Here is a 26401-nt window from a genome sequence, read left to right as displayed (position 1 = left end):
AATTTTGATTAATAATTAACCTTATCCACTGTAATGGTGCCATATGGTCATCTCAAAGCGCGACATATTCTTCCATTGAATTAAACGATGATTAGTCCCATTGGAAATGAGAGACCCTCAATAAATAGAATCGAGCGTCTTCGACCGTACTTTATACATGCCACTGTTACTCAACGCTAAATAGTGGTATCCATATATGAATATATTTAGTTACGAACCGCAACATCTTTCTTTTAGTCTTTGGCGGTATAATGCTAAACAGATTTAGATAGACAAGCCATCTGTAATGTTGACAATGTTATGTGGGAACATGTGTGATTTGTTTGCCCACTATTAGTGCTAAAATATATAATATAATATAAAATTAAAAAGCTGTCTTACCCTGGAACGTGCATATAACCGAGTATAGCTAAATTGAAAGCTAACTCTGCACCTCTGGAGATTGTTATCCATGGAATGCAGGATAGCTGCTGTTATATATGTATACAGTAAGTATATACGTATTTGTTTATAAAGACGAACAATAATGCTCACAAGATTTTCACTGTTCGCTTGTTTAGACAATTCACACTAGGGTTTAGAATTGGGTTTGATACTTCTTAGCATAACCAATTACAATACTCTGGTCAGTTTACGACAGGAATGTGGGTTAGAGTAGGGCTAACCTAGCTCTTCCGAAATGTAGGGTTAGGGCTGGGTTTATCTGGAGTTAGCGCTAGTCAAAATACTCCAGTTTATTCATATTGCGTATCACAGCAATAAATCAAAGTATATTTCTCTAATTTGTGTTGGTCTGGCAGTTTTTTCTTGAGCAAATCGAATCCGCAGCACGACATGCGGATTTCTGTAATGTAGAACGTGGGCGTATCCATAGATTCAATCAGCTGTTGCTGTTCTATCACATGCGTGGTCCATACAGCTAGACACGGCACTCGAAGACGGAAAGCGTTCGGAATACATTTCAATTCTTACGCGGGAATTGAGTAGCGTAAATCGAGTACATGATAAAATCAGTTGCAGGCTGCTAAAATTGACACAACAATTATGACCAATTAGAGGCAACTGAAAATGTCAACATGTAAGAACACACCTTGCGCATGATCACACAGAAGGATGTTATAATTAATTAGCGGAAACAGGGTTTTCTACCACTATTGTGGACACGGCCAATGTATATAGTTACCATAACCACGGTTAAAGTTAAATGCAACGAGAAAACGAAGTTTGTTTGCAGAGTTTCCTACCCAACGAGTCTTTTTGCTCACCCATGTCAAAAGCATGATATAACACCATAACACATAGAATATAGCCTATAGGTATAAAGACATGTAGACGACCATATTAACTATATGCATTAGCTCAGATTGATATGTTTAAAATTGCACTAACTTAATATTTATCTCCAGTTCAAGAAATAAAAACATCTACAACGTAGAGTTAAAGGATTATCTCAAAATAGATTTTGCACTTGAAATACAATACAAGCGTGGGCGCGCAAAAATTGATAAAGATATGCAGTCATTGACAGTCACAACTCAAGGCTAAATCTCCATGAGTTATTGCGATCTAGGCAAATCCATTGGTGGTGCTGAGCTGCAATGCTATATCTTCGGGATTAGTATCTCGTGTAAAAGCACCGCCAACTGTGATTTTGGCAAAGTACGTCCCACGTAAAACTGAAACACGCAAGTGGTGGAGATCTAACAAATCACAAACCCGCAAGCACGCTCAAGCACGTGCAATTGCATGCACACACACACACACACACACACACACACACACACACACACTCACATACATACAAATATACAAACAAACAAACATGGTATTTAAAAATTAAACGTAAAATCTTTTAATAAATTTACCGTATATAAATTTACATATGAAATTAAATCAACGTCTACAAATTTTATTAAAGTGTGCCTACATGTCCTGTCCTGTGTAAGCATGAGGTGTGGTGTGGTGTGTTATGTGTGTGTTTGTGTGTGTGTGTGTGTGTGTGTGTGTGTGTGTGTGTGTGTGTGTGTGTGTGTGTGTGTGTGTGTGTGTGTGTGTGTGTGTGTACGTACGTGTGTGTCTGTCTGTTATAGTTACACAATTTTCTCAAAATTAAACTGAATACCTTTTATAATTATATTGTAATAATCTACCTATCTTAAGTTTTACTATGACATATTACCAGACGAATATCTTCCTTCAGTTCCACTTCCTCCTACATGAAATGCTGGTTTGTCATAACCATTCTATAAATAAAAATATTTAAATGACCCTAGATAAATTTAGACGTGCTTGTATTATATTTACCAGCATATCAATTTTTATTTGAGTTATCTAAAAAACAATTTCAGTTAATAATTATAATATTTTACATACACATTTTGCTAACATTTTCTATGATTTCTTCTATTATTGACTGAAAGCCAGTTACAGGGTCACAACATCTTTTCATTATATTTCGTGTGTTCTCGTCGACCTAGAAAATATATGAATTGTAATTTACTAATTAGAAGTAATCTAATATTATTTATATTTCATTGCCTGAGGTCCTGGTATTCCTTGACCACCTTGTTCTCCTTTGTGACCTGTAAAGCCTCGAGCACCCTACGAAGTAAAGCTAATAAAAATATTGCAGAAATATGTAGCCTGCAATTTCTAGAACATTGACTCCTTTCTCCCCGGAAGGACCGTCTGGTCCCGGATGTCCGGGCGGGCCCTGTAAATAGTTACAAGATTAGAACTAATGATTTCGAAATAACAATGTCATCATTTATTATACCGGTTTTCCATCTAAACCTGCTAAACCTTGTGGTCCTTGGTACCCTTTGTCTCCCTATTAGAAACAAGCAGATCAATACTGATTTATTATATTTTCGTATCAATACACTCCACTTACAGTATTAATTCCATATCAAAATAGTCAATAATTGACTGCATTTTGTAACAAATATTATATTGTTTCGATTGCATTATTTTTTAATCAGTAAGTGACTATCGGATAAAATATTTTTTAAAAGTACAGCCACTAAGCTAGCTATTTTCTGCACTTCAAGTAACAAAGAAAGGTACAGTATAATTGTTGTATTGATTCCTCTATGCCCACAGAACACTTCCGACTACTCAAAGTGTATAAATTTACCTTTATTCCTTGAACTCCTTTAAGACCTGGCAAGCCTGAAGGACCTACTGGACCCTAACAAATACAATTGATAATTATTTAATCTAGTACTCAAAATATTATATGTTTACTTGAGGTCCGGTATTTCCAGTTACTCCTCGTGGGCCCGACACTCCTTGTTTTCCAGTCTCGCCAATTGTACCAAAAGGACCCTTACACAATACATTAGCAAACTGAATTTTTTGTTAAAGGTAACTTACTACGGAACCTCTTGGACCGGGTGATCCTCTTGAACCAGGGTCGCCCTAAGTATTTAATTAATCTTATTAACTGTTCAATGCAAATGCTGAAATCAAAAGTTACCTTTAATCCGCTTTTCCCGGATAATCCAGTGTCACCTTTTTCGCCAGAATACCCCTACAGTTTAGCAAATGAAAAGCATTTATTGCAAAGGTTTACACACACGAACACCCACACACCTGTACATACCACCCTTTCCAAATATCATGGTTATAAATGTTAGCAGACTGACAAAGAGACAGAGAGACAAAGATCCACATAAATAAACAGGCAAACGATCAGACGAAGCTAAAGAAAAACTCAGATAAACACTTATAGGCCGGCAGGCAAACAACAGGTGACAGATAGACAGACAGACATGCAGGCAGACAAGTAATCAGTTCTCGCTTAGACTCTACTTGTTAATATGCTAGGAATTTGTTGGAGCGAAATAGTCTTTGCAAACAAAAGATCATAGCTAGAGTGATGAACTTGGCCTTGAATGTAAAAGTAAAATAATCTATCTGAATCATCATGATTAGGTAACAAAGTTGAACGTTTTCTAAGAAAACTTTGACAGACAGAACACAGGCAGACAAAAAGACAGACAGAAAAGACAGACAAACAGCCAGACAGCTAAAGAGACAGAGAAAGACCTTTAAGGCAGGAAGACATAAAAGCACACAGACAGACGTTACAGTTTTTTAGATAAAGTCTGTTTACATTTTTAAGTAAATGATACACAAATTGCATCAGACACCAGCTAGCTAATTAAATGTGTTGCTTACCCACGAGAAGGCAACTAAATACTCAGCGCATAATTTCTATTATACAAAGAATATTAGCGGATGAAAGCCCTTATATTAGCCGTATCCTAGTATTCCATATGGTGCGTATGGTACGTAGTTCCGATGACTAATTATATATAAGTGATTCGCTAGTAATTATTGTGTAATGCTGGAGGCGCTTTGCTAAAATTCACTGCGTTATCTGGGAATGTGATGATTAGTCTTTTGAAAAAGTGTTTCGTTGCAGCTAGTATCCCCAAGCTCTATTCGACGACTTTCCTGTTATGACTCGAATAATAGTCAAACACTGCCTTTGGATCTGTGAGATTTCTTCCAAGATACGGGCAAAGCATGCTTCAATGAATATGCTTCAACTTCCATATACACGGAAAAGGTACTTCAATGACAGCCCCTGATAGAATTGTAGGTGATTGTAAGTGACAGGATCACCTTCTTCCAGTGCCCTGTAAATTCTGAATGGAAGAAAATGCTATCTTTTCCATTACAACAAATTTGTACTGACGCCAATAGTAAACCTGTAATGTGCATCACATGCTGTCAGTAGAACACATAAGCGTCCTTCCTTGTAGATGCAATAAGAAGATTCACGACAAGCAAGAGCTTGTGTGATGATGTGTTTAGATCAATGAGACCAACATTGTTTGGCAATTCTAAAGCTTTCCACACTCGTTCTTGGCTGATGCCCTTAGAGTCCTCTCTATAAGATAGTACTTTCATATACTCAGGCTGAAGAACTTGTAACAGCGCAGTGCATGTTGCCCTGGTAATGTGCCATGACCAAGTTGCATGACTAAGTTGTATGACGGTGTATGAAATAACGAAGTGGAGAGTTGCTTGATGGCATGTTGTGGCAGTTGCTTGATCCCATGTGATGTAAACCGAAAGCTAATCTAAATAAAAAATATGAATCACTATTGCTCATCGACATTTCTCAATTCTAGAGAGACAAACTAACCGACAGTTATGCAGACAGACAAACAGATAAAGAAACACACACTGGGTTATTATACTAAAGACTGTTACTAATATGCAATCTCAAATACCGTAAAAACTTTGTTCAGTTAAACCTTTGCATTGCATCTCTATAAAGAGCTAGTGCAAATTGTCTTGCATAGCAATTACAAAGATCAGATAAAAACAGAGACTGACACAGACAAATCAAACTTTTACGATAACATGATTCAAGAAAGAGAGAGAAATCGGGGAAAAAAAGAGAGAGAATGGTGCACATAAGTCTTTTACATTTTATCACATGTATTAGCATGAAAGCATAAAAATGTATTGAAAGACAGAGAAATTAACTTATAGACAAACAGGCAAACAAGGAAACAAAAAACAGCTAACAGAAAGACAGGCGTGTGTTTGTGTGCATGTGTATTTAGTAAATATCTAGAGTGCAGTCCAGTTTCGTCAGTTCTCGTGTACGTAAATGTGATAAACACGTACAATAGCTATTGCTATGCTGCTATAGTTGGTTTAAAAAGCATTTATGTATTACAAACAGACATCATGACAAAAAATAGACTAACAAACCAACAGACAGTACACATACATCTTTGTAACAATTATTAGCATTTATGTATAAGCTATAATGTATAAAGAATGTATTGACAGACAAACAGACAGACAGACAGACAGTCAAACAAGGAAAAGGGCAGTAAACAGAGAAAACAAACAGAAAGACTTATAACAAATAGCCATAAGAAAGACAGACAGATAAACAGACAGACATACCGAGAGGTACACAGACAGGTTCAAAGACAGACAGAGAGCAAGACATTATTCGCTACAACTTTGTTTTCTGTAACTCTACCAATGGATCGAGAACTCAATCTTTAGCTGTTGTGCCTTTTACTGATATTCACTGTATGGCAGTATTGATGTTGAAAATAGAGACAGAAAGACGGACGAATGGACTGACGTAGAATCCGCTATAATGAGATAAATAGTAAATAGCAGAAATATGGCAGGAAGTAGACATATTTCGAAATGGCTCAAACTGTACACCTCTAGTGTTTGAACATTATGGGAGATAGGGTGAGCACGCCATCAAGAACAGCACTCAAGTCTCCCTGACGTCGAGCTTATTATGTCCCTCTTCAGCCATGTAATGCCTGAGTGCTGTCAAGAAAACTGTGTAGACTTGCTAGACGTAGTGAATAAGATTTAGACTTTTATTACAAACAATTAATAGTTCAATAATTGCTTTTCTTTTAGCGACTTATGTTGCTGTACAATATTTAGCCTGTACTAGCAGTTGCAATATGTAAATATATGTAATAAAAGACAGATAGACAGCCAGACAGCCAGATAGACATACAGAAAGACAGACAAACAGACAGACAGACGATAGTCAGACAGAAGAACACACAAACAGAAAGAAAGACAGACAGACAGACAAACTGTCCAACACACAGTCCTAATGTGGAGGTTAATCATAGTTACGTTATGACCATTTCAGCTGCAAATGTTGGAACAACGATATTGGGCATCCCAATAGCAAACTTTGAGTTTGTTAAAGATGTCTGTTTGAAGTCAAAAAATCAGTAACTGACATATTTGACAAGATGGAAGATTTTGATAATGTCCAAAGATGCTATGATTTTGTTTAGATTGTGTCACATTCCTAGACTCAATTATTTCATGTTCAGACCTTACTGATCTTATCACATCATCAGCCGATCGTCATGATTTCCAAACTAAATGAAATTTTACATCTTTGTGTGGTTCAATTAATGACTCTGCTTGACTCCAAGCAACTAAACTAATCAAGCATGGCAGATTTATTCTATCATCAGTCAGAAAAAATTCTCAGTCAGCCTTTCCATGTTCATGATCTCATTCAATACACGAATTACCAGCTCGCTGTCCAAATGTGAACCCTCATAAAATGAACCCTAATAGCACAACAAATTATATCAGCTTTCCAGCCTATGAGTTAACTGGGCCACTGTTTCAACTCCATGTTGAAAGCATTTTAAATAATATATGGCATTTATTTCCAAGCGAAAGTAATTAATCACACATTATTGGCAGATATGACTAAAGCGAAAAAGCTTCAAGCATTCTAGAAAATACTACATCGTCCCGAGACAAAGCCAAAATTACATCTTTAAAAGGAAAAGGAGAAAATGGCATGGTTATCATCCATTCCATCCTTAATTGGGAAAGTTTGCAAATATTTCTTGAAAATGCTACTTGGCGGCTTTGTTGAGTCTTGATATCCTATTGCCTTATAGTGACGATATTGATACCTGTCATGGTAAAAGAACCATTACTGACTCAAGTGGGTACCATCAAATAGCATGCAAGGCAAGATGTGGGACTCTTTGCCTGCAAAACAGCATTGTGTATGTGTGTTCTGTCTGCTTGAGTGAAACGAAAATAAATCACGAGAGAGAACAAAGAGACCGGTATCCCATTAGACAGTCTACATCATAATGTTCGACGCGGGACCTCAGTGTTCTATTGCCAGCCATGCTAAGGGATAGGGCCCTTACGCCTTCAGATCTGCCCACTTTGCCTTCCACATACCCCCTACTTGTTCAGAGCAGACCGCTACGCCTCCAATACTGGTTACCCATGTAGTAGGTACTGCAGTGTACGCTACACTTTCAAACGTGCAGTTATGACAAAAGGGAGGGACTAAAGACCATTTTCAGAATGCAAGTCACCTCTACAGTCAAAACCGGAAGTGGGCTGATGACGGCCGGGTAACCCTAGAATGGATTTAATTTATACGGGTATCATTGGATAGCACTATGTCTGCTTTAGTCAATTACGTGCGCCTCTCATTTGTAGGCTGCTTTAGCACAGAGATAGATCGAGTTATGTGATGCTTCTGGTAAAATAATGAGATAGAAGGTGGAGTCTTCTCAATCAGGTACCGTTCTAATTGAATACCTACTGTACTTAAATTGCTATGTTATCCTAAATAGTAACTAAAACCAGTTTGAGAATGTAATCTGCACGCTAAGTACAGCCACTAAGACTGTTTATCGCTTTTTACAGCACCATCGGCCTCTGCTAGGTTTACTGGCAAGTTAGTGCAACAGAGGTAATGAGACTCTGCTACAACAATACGGGATCCAAGATAGAGTGTTATGTACACCAGGTCACTCCCCAACTGAAATGGACTTCAATCTGTTCATTACTTCTCTAAACGTTTATCTCAACGAAGTGATAATGAGGAAGAAGGTGGAGATATGTCAATCATGAGTTTGTAATTGCGTGTCTTTAGCATTGTTTTGGTAACGAGAAACAGCCTAATTACATTAAGAATGCAATCTATAGACTGCTATCAGTCTGTCCTTCAGTGTGATTCGTAGAGGCTACTTCCCCAAACCAGAGATAATTATTATTTCAGAAATTAGCACAGACACGTGTATGCCACGTGCTATATTCGTGTGCCACTCCCATACCGCTACGTCTTTCAAAAATCATGGCTAGAACCTTGGTAGGTGGGCCAAATGTGGAGTTAGATGTACGGTGTGGTCAGCTATGGAGCTCTGACATATTTCACACAGATGAAGTCACTGCATCAAGAAGACAAAAAAGCAAAAATGCCACATTCAACAGAAAGGGAGGTATTGCTTAACGTTAAGTATAAAGATGATACATTTGATGTTAAATAATTTTGTAGATGTAGAAAGCAGAGAGAATATATGAACTAGTTGTCAAAAAGATGCGAAAATCCAATAATTTTTTGAAAAACTAAAATGATCAAAGACCAAAAATAATTTTTAATGAAAAGGTTTTCAATCCAGCTCCAAAAATGGCAATGCATGTAGGTGAGTTTCAGAGTAATACTTCAGCTCTCAGTGGAGATGTGCGTGTGTGTGTGTGTGTGTGTGTGTGTGTGTGTGTGTGTGTGTGTGTGTGTGTGTGCGTGTTTGTGCGTGCGTTTTAGCCTCGAACTTGCAGATCTGAGAGCGCACAAAACGCTCGGACTCAGAACGATACCAAAATAATTTCGAAAGTACTTATCAAAATGCAATGCTAAAAGATAGTCTAACAGCCCAAGATCGTTTTACCGACTTCTATAATGAGATGCAAAGATCCGAGATTTGCATTAATTAAACAAACACATCATTTGTAAATGTCATGAGATTTCATGTACAAAGAAGAGGCGTCTGCTGTGTTTGCGACGATATCTTGGTGGACGGCATGGAACGACGACTCTTTGATTCTGCGGCAGAATGTTAGCTAGTCCAGCCGCTCATCGAGCGACACTACCGTTCGACCAGTTGTCAAAGGTCAAGCGCGGCTATGAATTTTTTTAAAAGAAGGTCCAAGAGGAATTAGCCACGCCCCATGATCTAAATCTTTATCTGAACTATGGAACCAGCAAACTGACTTCAATTTCAATTAGGGTTAATGAAAATGTAATAGCATAATTAATAGATAATTATAGGCGTATAAAACTTTAGAATTGAACGAGTAAACAAAACTTTAATTAGTAACACAATGAACAACATTGCGGCTGTGGTGGATGTGTCGTTGAAGAGGAGGGGTCCTGACCCCAAGGACACCTCCCATCGCCTATGAAGGTGATGGTCTAGCGACGCTTCTGTTCATGTCCTCTCACCGCAAGCTTGAAAAGATCGAAGAACTAGGGGCGCGTCTCCACTAGGGCTTAAACATGTTTACAACCTGTTTAAGTCTAAAGGGCAACAAGTGGAGACACAGCCTAGAGCTGAAACTAAACTAAGACGCGTACGTGCGCCAGAGTGGCTCTTGCCGTACACTTAGCGCCTCTGACTTGTACTTAACGACCACGAAGATTTCGCACGCGCTTAATGAGCGTTATTGCACTTAGCATAACAAATTACTACTAGCCCAATCATAATTTAGAGCCTACTTTCAAGATCTAAGGGCGCGTTTCCACTAGTGCCTAAACCAGTTTACCAAGTGGTTTAAGCTAAACTGTCTTAAGAATTGACCTGTTCTCACCTGCACTAAATCAGTTATATGTTAAACCTAAACGGATTTCTTAAGTTAAACCTACTTCGAAGTAGGTTTAGCAAAGTGGTTTAGGTTTAACTGTCACGTGACAGTAGCGCACTTGTTTAGATGGCTTCTGACAACGCTGTTTTGATGATATTGACTATTTTGTCGGGATACGATTGCCCTAGAAGATGTAAGGGTCGCTAGCTAGGGGAAAGAAATCAGCAGCTACGGAGAGAGAGAAGCCCGTGTCCTTAGTCATCTTCATGCAAATTCCTACTAGCAGATGCTGAATCAGTGACAGAGCAACCCAACACTTCAAAATAAGGCTTTCCTAGTCGGTTTGTTTATCATATCCCGGATGTGCTAGTTCCTAGTATAAAAAATCGCTTTCTTGAACTGCTTTAGTTTTAAACTCATTTAAGCTAAACTAGTTTAAGTTAAGGTGCAGCTAGTGGAAACACGGCCTAAGACGCTGATTGGCTTAGAAGGCTACTTCCGAAGTAGTAACGTTTCAGAGTTCGCGCATTTCGAGCGCTCTCATCTCTGAATGTTCGAGTCTACGTGCGTGTTTGCACGTGCGTATATGTGTGTGTGTGTGTGTGTGTGTGTGTGTGTGTGTGTGTGTGTGTGTGTGTGTGTGTGTGTATGCGTGTCTGTCCACTGTGAGTGTCCATGTGCTTGAACGCACCAAGTTAGATGTAATAATGAACACATAAATTAGCTTTAATAGCAATGGTGCTATAGAACATTTATGAAGACATAGGATAGATTGACAGACAAACACAATGACAGCTAACGTACAAACAGGTAGACAGACAGACAAACAGACAGACCGACAGGAATGCAGTCATGCAGGCATATAGACAGGCAGACAGACAAACAGAGAGACAGACAGAGAGACAGACAGACAGACAGACAGAGAGACAGACAGACAGACAGACAGACAGACAGGCAGGCAGGCATGCATATAGATAGACAGACAGACAGACAGACAGACAGACTGAAAGTCAAACAGATAGACAGACATACAGACAGACAGACAGACAGACAGACAGACAGACAGACAGACAGACAGATAGACAGACAGACAGACAGACAGACTGACTGAAAAACAGACAGGTTCACGAACCATTGAAATGACATTAGTGACATATATTATGTCCAATTTTCTTGCAACCTAACTTGATAATTTTTTAGAGACCCGTGTGGGTCTAATTGATAAACAATGGACTTTCGTATCTATAGCTTGTAATAGTTCATATGTATGAAATATAAAGATTTGACAGACAGACAGACAAACAGACAGACAGACAGAGAAATAGACAGACAGACAGGAAGGCAGGCAGGCAGGGTTATTTTATGTGAATTCAGAATCTCTACACACTAGGATACCTGTTTTTCAATAATTAAAAGAATGTGCTTCATAAAACAAGTTCAAGGATTTCAAAGAGTGTATCACTGAGTGTGGAAGGCAGGCAGGCGGGCAAGGTGTTATAATAGGATACATAATCCCTAAACACTAGAATACATCCAGGCGGCCAGGCAGGCAGGCAGGCAGGCAGGCAGGCAGGCAGGCAGGCAGGCAGGCAGGCAGGCAGGCAGGCAGGCAGGCAGGCAGGCAGGCAGGCAGGCAGGGAGGCTGGCAGGCAGGCAAATATGTAGACAGACAGGCAGGCAGACAGACTGAAATAATCTTAAGCTTACCCATATTAGCTGGATCAGTATGATCACCATTCCACCTAAATATGTTTAATTAAACAAGGATATCGGGTAGCCCGGTGGCAAACCTTGAGTTTGTTGAAGATGCCATTGTGAACCAGGAACTGAAATATGTGACAACTTAAAAGATTAGGATAATGTCCAAGGTGTTATGTTTTGGTTAGATATTTCAAATTCATAGGATTAATCATGTAGCATGTTCAGTCATTCCTGATATTGTCAGACCTACGGCCGATGATTTTCAATCTAGATCAACTTTTATCTCTTCGATTTACTGTGGTTCGATAAATGACTTTGTCTAACTTCATCTTTACGAACTAAGCATGGCGGGTTTGGCGTATCATCGGTCAGCCTTCCCGGCTTCATGGTCTAATTCACTAAATGAGCTACCAACTCGTTTTCTAGACATAAACTATAGTAAAAAAATTATACAGTTTTCCAGCCTATGGATTTACTGGGAAACACTCTCAACTCCATCCTAATTGACAGCATTTCAAATGTCATATCGCCATGTAAAAAGGCTTCAGCATATGGTCTTGGCAGATATCACTAAATCAACAACTTCAATCCTTCTAGAAAATACTACACCGCTTTGAGATGAAGCCAAAATGATAAAGGCATCAAGGCATGGTTATCAGTCATTCCATTCTTCAAAAAATTTGTACTTAATTCTTGTAAAATTCACTTGCCGGCTTTGTTGTGTGTTGTTCTCCCATTGTTTTATAGTTACGATATTTATAGCTGTGATTGTGAAAGAAACATCAATGACTAAAGTGGATATCATCAAATAGAATGCGAATAAGGAGATGGGCCAGTCTGAGAGCACAACAACATTGTGTCTGTGTTGTCTGACTGCTTGAGCCTGTTGAGGGAGAACCAAGAGACAGGTAGTCCATTTAGACAGTCGACCACACATCATAGTGTTCAAGACGAGAGATGCGCACAACGTGGAGCTCGATGTACCGCTTGCTCACGAATAGAGCTCGGACATCTTCACTACATCTACCACCACAAAGGTAGCCGCTGCATCAAGAAGACAAGAAAGGAAACATGCCAGACACAACTGAAAGAGACGTGTCTGAGAGGGTTAAGTGTAAATTAAGATGATTCATTCGGTACGTGCTGTACGTTTTGGTAGATGGCGGGGGAAATCATTGAAAAGAATATCAAGTCCAGCTGTCAAAATGACCAAAAAATGAGTTTGAAAATAAAATGATCTGAGGTGAAAGACAATTTGTATGAAACGGTTTGCTAGTGTGTGTGTGTGTGTGTGTGTGTGTGTGTGTGTGTGTGTGTCTGTGTGTGTGTGTGTGTGTGTGTGTGTGTGTGTATGTGTGTGTGTGTGTGTGTGTGTGTGTGTGTGTGTGAGTGTGTGTGTTTGCGTGTGTGTGTGTGTGTGTGTGTGTGTGTGTGTGTGTGTGTGTGCGTGTGTGTGTGTGTGTGTGTGTGTACGGGTTGGTATGTATTAACTATTTCAATGGACATCTAGATTAGCTATAATTGCTATAGTGCTATATAGTTCATTTATGAAAACATATTTAAAGACAAAACAAAAAGACAACTAGTATACAAAGAAAGACAGACAGACAAGCAGAGAGAGAGACAGAAAGACAGACAGACAGACCAGCTTTAAAACGATCAGACAGGCAGGAATGCAGACACACAGACCAACGGATTAGCTAACAGAAAACGGATTGCGACAAAAATGTCATGTGGATACCTTTTCCTGGTGAGATCAGTAGCTGACCGACGGACATTTATATTGATATTCTCCTCAACAACAACAAAGCAGAAGCTTCTATTTCCATTTGAGCATCAAAGGTTTCCGTCGACATTCGTACGTAGGAAATGGCTTTCTGCATCTTGTATCCTCATCTCTTCGAGCAGGTTGTCCAGCTCTCCTTGCTCTCTCCGTCGTTAATTGGAAAATCCAATTTTGTTGTAGCCGTCGCCTGACTTCCGAGTGCCGACGATTCATCAGAAGCAGCCAGTCATCTTCACGCTATACGATTGTGTGTAGTGAGCATGCGCGTGCTGCGTATAAATGTTGCCTTTCCCAACAGCGTGTTTGCAGCCCCGGATCATTACCTTTGGTTCGGTGTACCGCCTTTCCGCGTGGGAGCAAGTATGTAATCAAATCAATTTTAATAATTAATAATAGTGTAGAGCAATTATGTTCATGTTCGTAGAGAGTAGCTACGATTACTTCCATACTAGGACTATTTCGGAAGTTCACTCCACAATACATTGCTTTTCGTCTACTGTACGATCCCTGTGTACTTCCACAGCCTCTCATCACGTTTGGTGGAGAACCGATTTGTTTACTTGTCAGAGGTTCAAGTTCTTAGCTATGCCGAAGTCGAGAAGCCGAAGAGCTCATACTCGTACGCCGTCAGTTCGTTCTGTCATTCCTGACCCCATCAGTGGCCACGATACAGGTGAGCTTGTTCGTCGCTTATTAGTCCCCGTTCAGCAAGATACATTCTGCGGAAACGACGGAGAAGACATCAACAGTTGGCTGTTCCATGTTCATGCTGTCTCGAATCTGCGAAGTTTGACACCAGCTCACCTTTTACGACACGCCACTGTCGCGCTTGCTGGACGCGCTCGTGCCAAGTATCGCGTTTTTTGTCTACTGTAACAGCAGAAGGAGCTACATGGGACAGATTCAAGGTTATCTGCTCAATTTTGGTCCAAAAAACCCTGCACGTCATTTTAAACGCAAGCTGATGTCTGTTCGACAAGATGCTCAAGAACCTGTTTCAACGTTTTGATTAAGTCATAATAAGTATATTAGCAATGAACTGAGCTTTCCATTGGACTTTGACGTTGTTCTGGACTCTGTGCTTGTCGACATTGCGGTTCTGAGCTGCTGTCAAGCGTTTGCAAGTGGGTGCGTAGCGGTGAATTGGTTGATCAGAAATGGTACTTGCACGTCTTTGTACGCGTACACAGCTTCGCAGTTGAAGCAGCAATGCATCCTACGGCTCCACTGAAATGCATTGGACTGAAGTACTGCACGTTATCTAGCGATCGAAGATCTAACGCTACACTCGTTTCCTACTACGCCGACAACTACATTTGCATGATTATCGCTGACAGCAAGTGGCGATACCGAAACAGAGGCAGAGGTGATGACAGACAATCCGAGGCTGCAAACCACACTCTGCATCTGGGGCGGGGCTAGCAGTAAGTTGGAGTCTCAGACGCTGTCTCCATATTAGCGGGAGCGTCGGCGTTTGACACCTATCCAGCAGAACGGCTTTGCCGGCGTCGCAAGGCTTCGTCGACCGTCATAGTCGTACACATTGTAAAGAGAAGAATAGTTAGCAATAGCTGAACTGTTAATTGATCGAGCAAGAGCAGCGTATTTTAAATTAGATGTGTTGTAGTGTACACCTCTAATTAGCTAATAAAGTGACACTTTTCACACCATTTACACGTAATTAGAGACACGACGTTTGACACACGTGGATGCATGTGCAATAGTGGATAGCTAAATCTGGTATACTCTTCTAGCACTCATGCACAATTTCCAAAATTTTTGAGCGACGAAACACTTACGCGCACGCCTTGAGGACCCTGATGGCCAACGTCTCCCTACAAACAGCACGAAAATTAGGATAAAGCATCAATTAAGACGAAAACTAGACGAAGTGTTATTTAGTAACCTTTTCTCCCTTTTCACCAATGCACATGCTGTTGTTGTCATTCGTGTCAGTTGATGATACAGTCAAAATGACGTTGCAAATCATAGTCATAAGCAAAGACAAATACAGTGTTCCTCTCTTCTTCACCAGCATCTCAAACATCTGCATCGCTGCAAGACCCACACAAACTCTATGTAGTCTTTGTTTGCATTCACACAAACTATATAGTCTGAACGCTGCAAAAACATACACAAAGTCTCTGAACCAATCGGAAGATATATCGAATTCACTTGATGCAGATCACTGCCAGGCTTAGTAGAGCACGGTGAAGAGCAACTGACCTGAACAGTTTAAAGACAAAGAGTGGCGTAATTGCAAGATGAATAGCAACATTGTACTGTATGTCTGGTGAACCTGGCATGATCTTCTAACCAATATTGCATTAGAAAGACTGACCAATAATAATTTTTGTAAACTCATATTTACATAAGTTACATCCTTGTGAGTGGGTGACGGTGGACGAATACGGCGGAGCTAGCCTCATACGCAACAGTTCCTGGTAAAATAGACTTTCGCACATTTAGCCCTACCCCTTGCAATTGAATTTCCGTTGTCACGGTTGAAGATGTCGTTGAGAACAGATGAGAAAGGGAGGAGCGCTCCATTTGTAGAGTGACATCCGGTTGCATTGCTTTCAATTGTAATCTGGCCAAAGAGAGCACTCTTAGCTGTAAGTGTCGTATACACAAGCAGTGCAAGGACTTAAAGTGGCATGGGCTAGACCGGGCTATAGCCCATCATTTGTAGGCGTGGCCATAAAAATTGCGGAATTTAAATACGTGCAAGAACCAAAGTTAAATATTCTAGCAGAGGGCCTAGCTTCGCCCGGACTAATTCAGCAGAATTCACATTTAATTAATACAATTTCCGTTTGGTTGATTTGCTCGTTCTGTACACGTTTAGCAGCAAGGATTAACACGAATTTGTTCCTGTTACGACACATCTAGAACCCGGGTAAATTCAAAATATCTTGCTTAGTTCGACGTCCCCAGTAAAAGCCACTCGCTCTGTGCATACCGTCCGACATCACGAATAGGCTTTTCAAATTTTGTAGTAATCCAGTTATACCTGGCACGATTTGAGACGCACTTATTATTGACTTGTTTCGGAGTCACAGTGATTCCAGCGTGACTCCGTTATTCTGCGTGATTCCCATTGATTCGTGTCCATTAAAGAAAATGAAAAAGTTTTAACTTTACTACTTGAAGTTTTATTTTATGGAATTGAATGCGATTAAAGTGATTGCTTGTAACTCTTAGTGATTTCGTGTGCTTCCGAGTGATTCCCTGTGTTTTACTGCGTTTCCATGTGTTTTCTTGTGATTATTAGTGATTAACGATGCTTTCCTGTGATTCCAGGTGATTTCCTGTGATTCTCTGTAATTTCTTGTAATTCCATGTGATTTCTTGTGATTCCATGTGATTCCATGTGATTTCCTGTTTTTGCCGGTGATTTCATGTGATTCTCTGTGATTCCATGTAATTCCATGTGATTCCCTGTGACTCCCAGCCATTTCTTGCGATTACTCTGTGACTGCCGTGACTTCCAGTCATTTCTTGTGATTTCTCTGTGATTTCTGTGACTCCCAGTCATTTCTTGTGATTCCGCTGTGATACCTGTGGGAATTAACCCAGTCATTTCTTGTCATTCCCGCGACTCGAAGTCATTTATATAATCTTTCGGATTCATTTCGACTTTGTATATAATTGTGTATAAGTCGTACAATAAAATATATTAAAAGTAACGTAAGTGTAATAAATTATAATTAATCTTAAAGTTAAAATTTATAAAAAGATGTGTAAAATTTGCGAAAGGTGCATAACTGTTGCAAAACCCAGAGTGTACTAGATTATGTTTTGTCCTAGCAAACAACGTAGATTAAGAGTATCATTTAACTATTAATGCGAACTGCGATGATCAAATGTTTCTAATTTGACTAAGTTACATACAACAAGCATGCCCTTAGATATTAATCCTTTTGAGGAATCGACATCATCAATGTGTCCATGTTTTAGTTGAATATATATATAAAATTTAATTATAATATGAAAATTAAAGTAAAAAATTAAAACTGAGTTAAGAGACTACTAGGCATAGAACAAAACTTTCTCGTGTTTACAGCTATTTTCAATCGGATTTAATTGTACGTATAGACTAAAAAAATTAAAAAATTTCGTAACACTCCTAGATACTCATGATTCGAAGGTTTACACTGTCGAAAACACGTAGCTTGCGCTAGAACGCAAAACAAAAATGTAGTTAAAAATGGCATATATCCATAGTCACAGTCTGCATCCTTCAGGAGGAAAGCAAAAGTAAGGACTTGTGTCGTCTCCTCTGATGCCCAGGCATTCATGGTGCCATATTTGAGAACAAGACCCGCATTCTAGTAGAGCAGCTGGACTATCATTTCCACAGCGCACACAGATGGTCAGCGATTTTCTTGAGCGCATTGACCGTCTAGCGATAAGCGATCCTGGCGCGCCGGAAGTGTCTGGAGCTGATTCTAACAGAAAACAACGGTTTGAAAGCCAAAAGCACAATTCATGTTAGAATGCAAACTTGATGCATCCCTGATTACAGCAACGTTTCTGTTCCTTTTATTAGTCACAATAGGTGTCACTATGGTGGAGAGAGATCGAGTAAGAAGCCTGTAAATGTCCATGTGACTTCTCACTCCCTAATTGCGTATAATGAAAATTGAAAAATTAATTAGTACTCTTAGCTGTAAGAGCCGTGTAGATACACAAATTGTTGTTGTATGTGTGACGTTGCTTAATTCTATATATATACCACTGAATAAATCATGAACTGTATGTTTTTTGCCTAATACGATATCTAGATTTGTTCAATTAGTGCAAACGGTGATTGCAGGTCCAAAGTATGATGTATTACAACGATGCAGTTTTTATGGAATCACTGACATGGTAACGTGCGCTAAGACGTATAACTATTGTACTTCTACATTACATCATTCTCCGTCAGACGAAGGGCTACAGTCCGAGCCTACATTAATCATTTAAATATTGTGGGAGTGATCTTTGACGTTGGGATCTTCTAAGTACTTGCGAAGCTTCATGCAGTACTTGAGTTAGAAGCTGATTCCATGGGATCATATAACTCTCCCTGATTATCCTATGGCAAAGTCCGTGGAAATATCTGATAAAATCTCTGTCTGTTGGTTTACATTAGATATAGTATCCAAAAGATCACTCTGTTGGTTTACATCCGTTCTAATATCTTTAAACGCAAGTTACGTTGTACATACGGTTGTATTCTATCATGATGAAGAGTCACATCCGTCCTCCCACATGGTCAACAAAACTTGTATACCACATCGGATATCATTTTAACAGCCTTAAAAGACCTATCCATGGTGAACAGAAAGAACGAGATAGTTGTTGTCTCCACTAGGACGTGTAATCCCCGTTAGATCTCCAATACTGTATGGTGTGAAGTGCACCTTTAATTTTGTTGTACTATCTTTGTCTTTCGTTTGAACTATAACTATAGCTTTACTTTACCATTTGGTATATGTTAGCAACAGATGACAAACTGTTCTCTACTTAAGCCATTGGTGATATTATCTTGTGTCCTGTTATTCTGCACACAGAATCTGCGGCGGCTTGAAACAATGTTCTAGGCATATCTTTGAAAGCATTTCTATATAGATAGCTAGATAATAGATATATTTATACAGGCAGCCCTATCAGCCTAACGCTGATCTTGTTAGGGGGCCTAAATATATATATATATATATATATATATATATATATATATATATACATATATAAAATGTCTTTATTCGACTCATGGTACGACGTATTGCAAGCCAGTTAGATTTGTGTCAGATGATTTTGCTTTGTTGAATTTTTAGAAAATCTATCACCATTGCTAGTATTTCCCCAATGTCCTATTAAAGCATTCTACCGCACCATTTGCTTGGGCGTGATATGCCGTTGACTGTAGGGATATAATGCGTTCTTTCAACGGATTTCGAGCTCTTTGATGTGGTGGCGTCTTTACCACATGTATGACAAGATTTTGTGTAATCCCTAACATTCCTATTTACTGTCCTCCACCAAAAGCGATTCAATATCCGAGTCAATGTCTTCTTGACATCTTGATGCCCTGAGAAAGAATTATTATTTTATGCGCTAGTCGAAGTTCTTCAGGTATCAGAGCAATAGGTTCGACAATCTTGGAATGCCCCTGAGGTAATGTTCTATGTAATATTTCATCTTTAGATAGCGTTACATCTCCTGTAGTAAACGTTGTAATGGTAGTGGTTTTGCATGATCCAAACTCGATTGCTTCGATGTATCTTCACTAACATGGCTAGATGTCGCCGATAAAACGGTATCTCTCTTCTGTGAATCCTTAAAAGTGGTTGTCCTCCAACGATTGTCAACATACAAAATTTTGGTGAGATTTCTTGAGGAGAAAAAAATGACCCGGGAATTGCTATTTTGTCTTCCTGAGGAATCTGTTTTTCTCCATTACCAAATCCAAGACGACTGAGAGCATCCGCTACTTTATTTTGATCTCCTTTTGTGTATTCAGTAGCGAAGCAGTATTCTTGTAATTCCGCTATCCATCTGGCACGACGAACCCATGGGTCTTTGGCAGTAAATAGATATTGGAGTGGAAAATGATCAGTCCACAGCAAAAATTTTGTTCCAACTGAATTTGGCCAGTCGAAGTTGGTTGACTTCATCAGCTAATTCTTTGACACTTTAGGAGTTAGTAGTCTAGTCCCTTCTCAACAGAACTTGGAATTCCTTTGGTAGACCATCTAGGAATGCGCCTCTGGCTAAAGTAATCGCAGACCCACTATCAAACAATGGATACGCTATCCGTAACAAACTTCCAATGTCGAGTGCAAACAGCGCTGGAGGTTCTTGGAACTGTTTCCTTTTCTGCCGCGCAACTGAGACGCCCATCTATCGCCACATTACGTAATCGCTTTTCTACCAAAGCTGCAATAACGTCAAAGTTTTGTTTATTATCCTTATTCTGCACACGTCGATAATTCTCAAAATCCGCCCCTTCCAATCATGATGCTAAGGCGAGTGCCTTCTTCTCACCTTCAAAAAAACTTGAGCGTTGTCCAGACTTTACTACGACGCAAAAAAAGAAAGTAAATTGTCAGTTCCATCAAACACCTGAGGCGCAACACTTTGAATTCTTACAATCCCGTTCTTGTCACCAATGTAGAGCATACGGCGAACGAAGGTAAAAATGACTGATGTATTAAGATGAAGCAGTGTGTCATATATTCACTAGTATGGTAAGAGAACTAAGACGTCTAACTTGTACACTATTACATTACATTTGCAACTCAGCAAATTTAATATACTTGTATAGACTCGTACCCAGTCCTCTCCTCGCTCGCACTCAGTAGTAGAGTGAGGAGTGCTAGATTCGGTTTTTGAAAAAACGTTTGCATTGAAGAGGTCTAGAATAAACCCCTCTCTCTCGCTTGGAATTGCGCGCTAACAATGAGAGTCAATATTTTGTGGTCTCTAATATCTTCCAGCTGTCTCGGAGCTACATCTCTCTAGATCCCGAGACTGGTTGAAGATATTGTGAAAAACAAAAATAAATTTGGTCTTGCCCCCGCAACCCCATAATTACTATTTATAAAACTTTTTCTTTTCGGATGGTTTTTAGCGTTTACAAGATTTTCATAGCATATATTATAGAATCGTGTTTCTCTAATAGAGCGTCTACTTAGACAAATGTTTTATACCTTATCCTTATATAGATCTTCGCATGCATACCCATATGGTGGTAAAACATATCTCATCCAAGCCAACAGGTGGTCCATACATATCATGCAGGGTCCAACGTGGATTATCCGAGGATTCGCTTGCATGCAGCGTCTTTCACAATCCCTCTTTCTGAGCGTGTTTGGAAACGTTACGTGCTATCTTTTTAAGAGGTCGTGAATGAACTGATTGAATTCGAATCTTGCTCTTCGCGCTTGTTTCGATTAAAATCGACACACTCCCCGTGTAGCGCTTACTGCTGAAAACGTGTAGGTTGGATTGGTGCAATTGCGATCAGAATTTGAAGAGAAACAAAAGGGATATAGTAGGAGTAAGTTCCATCGGTAAGAGATATTCGATTGCTCGAAGCTTTGCGAAGGACGACGACACGTACAGTTTACACAGGACTGGTGTGGGCATGTGTTTGAATAAACTAGAATGCGTAGAGTTTGCGTCATCAAGAAATTTTAGGCGATGGTCGACCCATTGAGAAGGAACCCAGTACATAATTTTTAATTTTTTATTCAAACCTTCTCATTTCGCTTGCCGAGTGTGCGTGCCGATTTCAGTTGAAAAACGGACAAAAGACGTGGCCGCGTATCGCGAACACAGAAGCACACACACACACACACACACACACACACACACACACACACACACACACACACACACACACACACACTTTTTGAGATTTATATACATATATATTATAGTTATTTAATTTTATTACAAAAGACTGAGCTGTAACTATTTTATCTTGTAATATTTACAGCCCATGCTTTTGTAATGATTTCTTTTTAGTAATGTCAGTTATGATTGGGGGTTTGGTAATTGATTTCTCCAATTATATGTTGGGGCGCCGGATACGGCGTTTCCTCGATTAAGTAATATGAGCGTTTGATTGTTGCCACCTGCCTTAATCTTATTATTGGGCTCATCTTTCATAGAAGAGGGAGCCAGCACAGGGTAAACCGTCTATCCCCCTTTGCCTAATATACAAGCACATTCATGAGGGTCAGTTGATAGGACAATTTTTTGTTTACATTTAACTGGGGCATCTCCAATTCTTGAAGAGATAAATTTTATTACTACTGTTTTTAATATAAGGAAACCAGGAATACCTATGGACAAACTGCCTCTATTTGTTTGACCTGTGCATATTACTGTATTTTTATTGTTATTAGCTTTGCCTGTCTTAGCAGGAGCAATAACCATGTTATTGACGGATAGAAATTTCAATTACTATATATGTATAAATTGCAGTATGGTCCGGCCAAAATGGGACCGACCGGACGGTTTCTGTAAAAAATATTTCTAGTCTAGTCTCTTGCAAAAGCCCTCTTAACGCGTGCGAGAAGAGCGGAGAGGGGCAGTGACCGCACTCGAAAGAGGGTTCGGCATATAATTGGGAACGGAAAAGAAGTGACCAACGCCTGACGTCGTCTCTTTAGCACGAGTAGCACGCGCCTGCCTCGGTTGATGGCTAGCTATTATGTCACTCCACACGCTGGAATGATACGTTGTGCAAGCGCATTGTTTCACCGTAGACTGTAGCAGATAATGTAGTTTACTAGAAGGGGACAAAGACTGAGGAGATCGAAAAGTAACAGTAGGTCATTCCTACATACAAGGGTACTAGGAGCCTGAGATTCAAATGGCAAGCTAGCTCGGATGCGAATGCCGTTCAAATGGTCAATGTGAAGTACGTTGTATCGGTGGTAGGAGTTGACGTGATTTTAGCGGTACGTAGTCCCTATAGACCAAGGAAGTTGTTACAGTTAGCGCAGTTATGACTCGCATGCTAGAAGGTACCTGATGACGATCATACGAGTTGATTCATTAATAAACGACCAGACTCACCAGAACCAGGGAGTTTCGCAGTTATGAACCACGAGGTGAAACTTACATGACGCCTGATATATAAGTAGGAGCCATAAGTCGATCGATGTTGAAATAAACGACAGACTGACAGACAGAAGGACAGACAGACTGACATACGAATTGTTTTATTGGATTTTAAAGTTTAAAGATACAACAAGTAAATTTAAAAAGTAAATAAATCCACCTCAGTCCATTACTCTGGTCATCAATTCAGACCTAATCGATTAAAAACTGAATACCCTTATTTCTAAATTTGTCTATCGCTACTGAACATGTGAGAGGCGAGTTATTTTTCGAAAGATCAATTGGCTGTTGCATGTCTGTAATAGAACAGAAAAACGTCGTATCCAGTCAGTGAGAGATTCTGCTGCTGTGATATCTCCAATAGCTTTTGCCTGTTTTGCCAGTTCTTGTAGAAACAATTCTGCCGACTCGCCCAACCTAACAAAATGTTCAAATACTAGACGGATGATCGTGGGTGTTGAGCGTCTCAGCAATACTCTCTGTGTTGTATTTTTGTATTTTTTTTCTCTTCTCTCTTCAGTGCTGCATAGTCATCTACCTGCCTTGGTTGTTTGACGGTGTCAAGACACCATAGATGTGCAAAAGAAATATCCATTTGACTATCTTTCCAAGACAGACAAACAGACAGATGCAATGCTAAGTTGATTAGTAGAAAATTACGAAAAGCAGGACAGTTTGAAATCTCTCTAAACGTTGATGAAGCATTTGTTAACTAAAGTAGTTGGGTTCTGTTGTGTGACCTATTGTTGGCTTTTGGACTGGTGTTTGGACAATTAGTCTGCAACAGTGCGGATGTAGGAAAATATATGTATTGACAGACAGACAGACCGACAGACAGACAGACAGACAGACCGACAGACAGACAGACTGACAGACACACAGACAGACAGACTGACAGACACACAGACACACAGACAGACAGACACACAGACACACAGACAGACAGACACACAGACAGACAGACAGACAGACAGATAGACACACAGTCCTAATGTGGAGGTTAACAGTAGTAACTCTATGAAGACAATTTCAGCTACACATGTTGGAACAAGGATATTGGGCATCCCAACAGCAATCCTTGAGATTGTTGAAAATGCCTATCTGGAGTCAGTAAATCAGGAACAGACCGATCTGACAAGTTGAGAGATATGGATAATGTCCTTAGGTGCTATGCCTTTGCTTAGATTGTGTCACATTCCAAAAATCAATCATTTAGTGTGTTCAGTCGTTCCTGATAGTATCAGACTGTCAACAGATCTTCATGATTTTTAAACTAGATGAAATTTTACATCTTTGTGTCGTTCAATAAACGACTCTGTGTGACTCCAAGCAACTATACTAATCAAGCATGGCAGATTCGGCGGATCATCAGTCAGCCTAGCTTCGCAAGTTCATGGGCTCCTTCACTTCATGAGCTACCAGCTCAATATAAAACCTAATAGGACAACAAATTATATCAACTTTCTAGCCTATGGGTTTACTGGTCCTCAGTCTCAGTCCATTCTGACAGCAATTCAAATAACATATGGCATTTCTTTCCAAGCAGAAAAGGGATTAAGCACAAATTATCTTCAAATCAGCAAATTAAAATTAGCATGCTAGTTAGCTTCAAGCCTTCTAGAAAACAGCTCATCGCTCCGAGACAAAGCCAAAATTACATGTCTCAATGAAACAGGCCAAAGACCATGGTTAAAAGTCATTCCATCATTAAGAAATTTTGCAAGTAATTGTTGAAAATTCCAATTGGCGGCTTTGTTGAGGGTTGGTCTCACATTCCCTTATAGTGACGATATCCATACCTGTGATTGCGAAAGAACCACTGACTCAAGTGGATACCATCAAATAGCAAGCAAGTCAGGATGTGGGCCAGTTTTAGTGCAAGGGTACATTGTGTCGGTGTGGTCTGACTGCTTGAGTGAATTGAAAATACAGCACAAGAGAGAAAAAGGAGACAGGTATTCCACTATACAGACAGTCGACCAGACATTATAACGTTCGACACATGAGCTCAGAGTTATAGCGGGGCATGCTAAGGCGTAGGGGACCATACGCCTTCAGAACTGCCGTCTAAGCCTTCGACATATCCGCTATGTGTGCAGAGCTGACCAAAACACCTGCAATACTGCATATCCATGCAGTAGCTACTACAGCGAGTGTACGCTACTCCTGCCCATGCGCAATTATGACAAATGGCAGGGACTGCCTAGACAGTCCGTTCATTACATGTGCAACCGTCTATCTTTGTAGAAGGTAGAAACTTGTCAATCATGAGCTTTTAGTTGCAAATAGTTAGCATTGTACTGGTAATGAGAAACAGCTTAATTAATTTATGAATGTAATCCATACCCTACTAGCAATTTGTCAAACAGTGGTGTGTTCACACTAGGGTTTAGAACTGGATTTGCTACTGCTTAGCATAACCAATTACAATAATCAGGTCAGTTTGCAACAGGAATGTGGCTTAGATCAGGGATAGCCTAGCCTTTCCGAAATGTAGGGTTACCGCTCAATTTGGCTGGGGTTGGCGCTTCTGAAAACAACCCAGTTTATTTTTACGGCGTATCACAGCAATGAATAAAAGAAGATTGCTCTACTTTGTGTTGGTCCAGTAGTTTTTTCTTGAGCAAATCGAACCCGCAGCACGGCTTGAGGAATTCTGTAGTGAAAGACGTTGCCGCATCCGTAGATAAAGCAACTGTTGCTGTTCTATGACACGCATGTGGTGACTACACGTAAAGAAGGCACTCGAAGACGGAAAGTGGTCGGAAGACGTTTCAATTCTTGCGCAGGAATTGAGTAGCGTACTTTGAGTACATGATACAATCAGTTACAGTGCGCTAGAGATCACACAGCTAATTAGAGGCAGCTCAACATGTGACAACACACCTTGCGCGTGATAGTACAGCAAGCTGTCATAATTAATTAGCGCTAACGCAAGTGTGAACACGGCCAGTGTGATTTGTAGAAGCTAATACCCCAAAACAGCGGTAATTGCTTTGTAAAAAATTTGCACAGACACGTACATCCAACAACCACGGCCCGGACTCGTGTGCCACTGTACGCCTTCCAAAAATCGTGGCTAGAACGTTAACCCTGGGAGCTGGATCCAATCTGGATCTATAACTACCGCTTGCTACCCCTTGG

General features: G+C 39.9%; 1 protein-coding gene and 1 long non-coding RNA gene across 2 annotated transcripts; both read right to left on the bottom strand.

Moving 5' to 3' along the window:
* Positions 1-1364: 1364 nt before the first annotated feature.
* Positions 1365-12237, bottom strand: LOC134196095 (collagen alpha-3(IX) chain-like). The gene is made up of 14 exons (XM_062665175.1): positions 12175-12237; positions 4963-5093; positions 4753-4900; positions 3479-3532; positions 3376-3420; positions 3247-3327; positions 3137-3190; positions 2777-2830; positions 2660-2713; positions 2539-2601; positions 2387-2473; positions 2305-2331; positions 2180-2243; positions 1365-1700 (listed from the first exon to the last, which is right to left on the bottom strand). The coding sequence occupies exons 1-14, from the start codon at positions 12235-12237 to the stop codon at positions 1567-1569; spliced, it is 1059 nt and encodes a 352-aa protein (XP_062521159.1). The 3' UTR covers positions 1365-1566.
* A 1751-nt stretch (positions 12238-13988) lies between these two features.
* Positions 13989-15901, bottom strand: LOC134195749 (uncharacterized). The gene is made up of 3 exons (XR_009972416.1): positions 15772-15901; positions 15543-15691; positions 13989-15471 (listed from the first exon to the last, which is right to left on the bottom strand). It is a non-coding gene; the product is annotated as an uncharacterized LOC134195749 (long non-coding RNA).
* Between the last annotated feature and the right edge of the window lie 10500 nt (positions 15902-26401).

Source organism: Corticium candelabrum, chromosome 20 (assembly GCF_963422355.1).
Source record: "Corticium candelabrum chromosome 20, ooCorCand1.1, whole genome shotgun sequence".
Lineage (NCBI taxonomy): Eukaryota > Metazoa > Porifera > Homoscleromorpha > Homosclerophorida > Plakinidae > Corticium > Corticium candelabrum.
Note: the sequence above shows the minus strand (reverse complement) of the source record. Positions and strands in the feature narration are given on the sequence as shown.

Excerpts from the sequence above, each read along its gene's own strand:
- LOC134196095 (XM_062665175.1), bottom strand. The coding sequence starts at position 12,237 with ATGAAGCCGGGAAGGCTGACCGATGATACGCCAAACCCGCCATGCTTA. Across the intron at positions 3,533-4,752 it reads CTACAAGGAAGGACGCTTAT|GGGTATTCTGGCGAAAAAGG; the intron begins GTGTTCTACTGA and ends GCTAAACTGTAG. Across the intron at positions 3,328-3,375 it reads CCGGTCCAAGAGGTTCCGTA|GGTCCTTTTGGTACAATTGG; the intron begins GTAAGTTACCTT and ends GTATTGTGTAAG.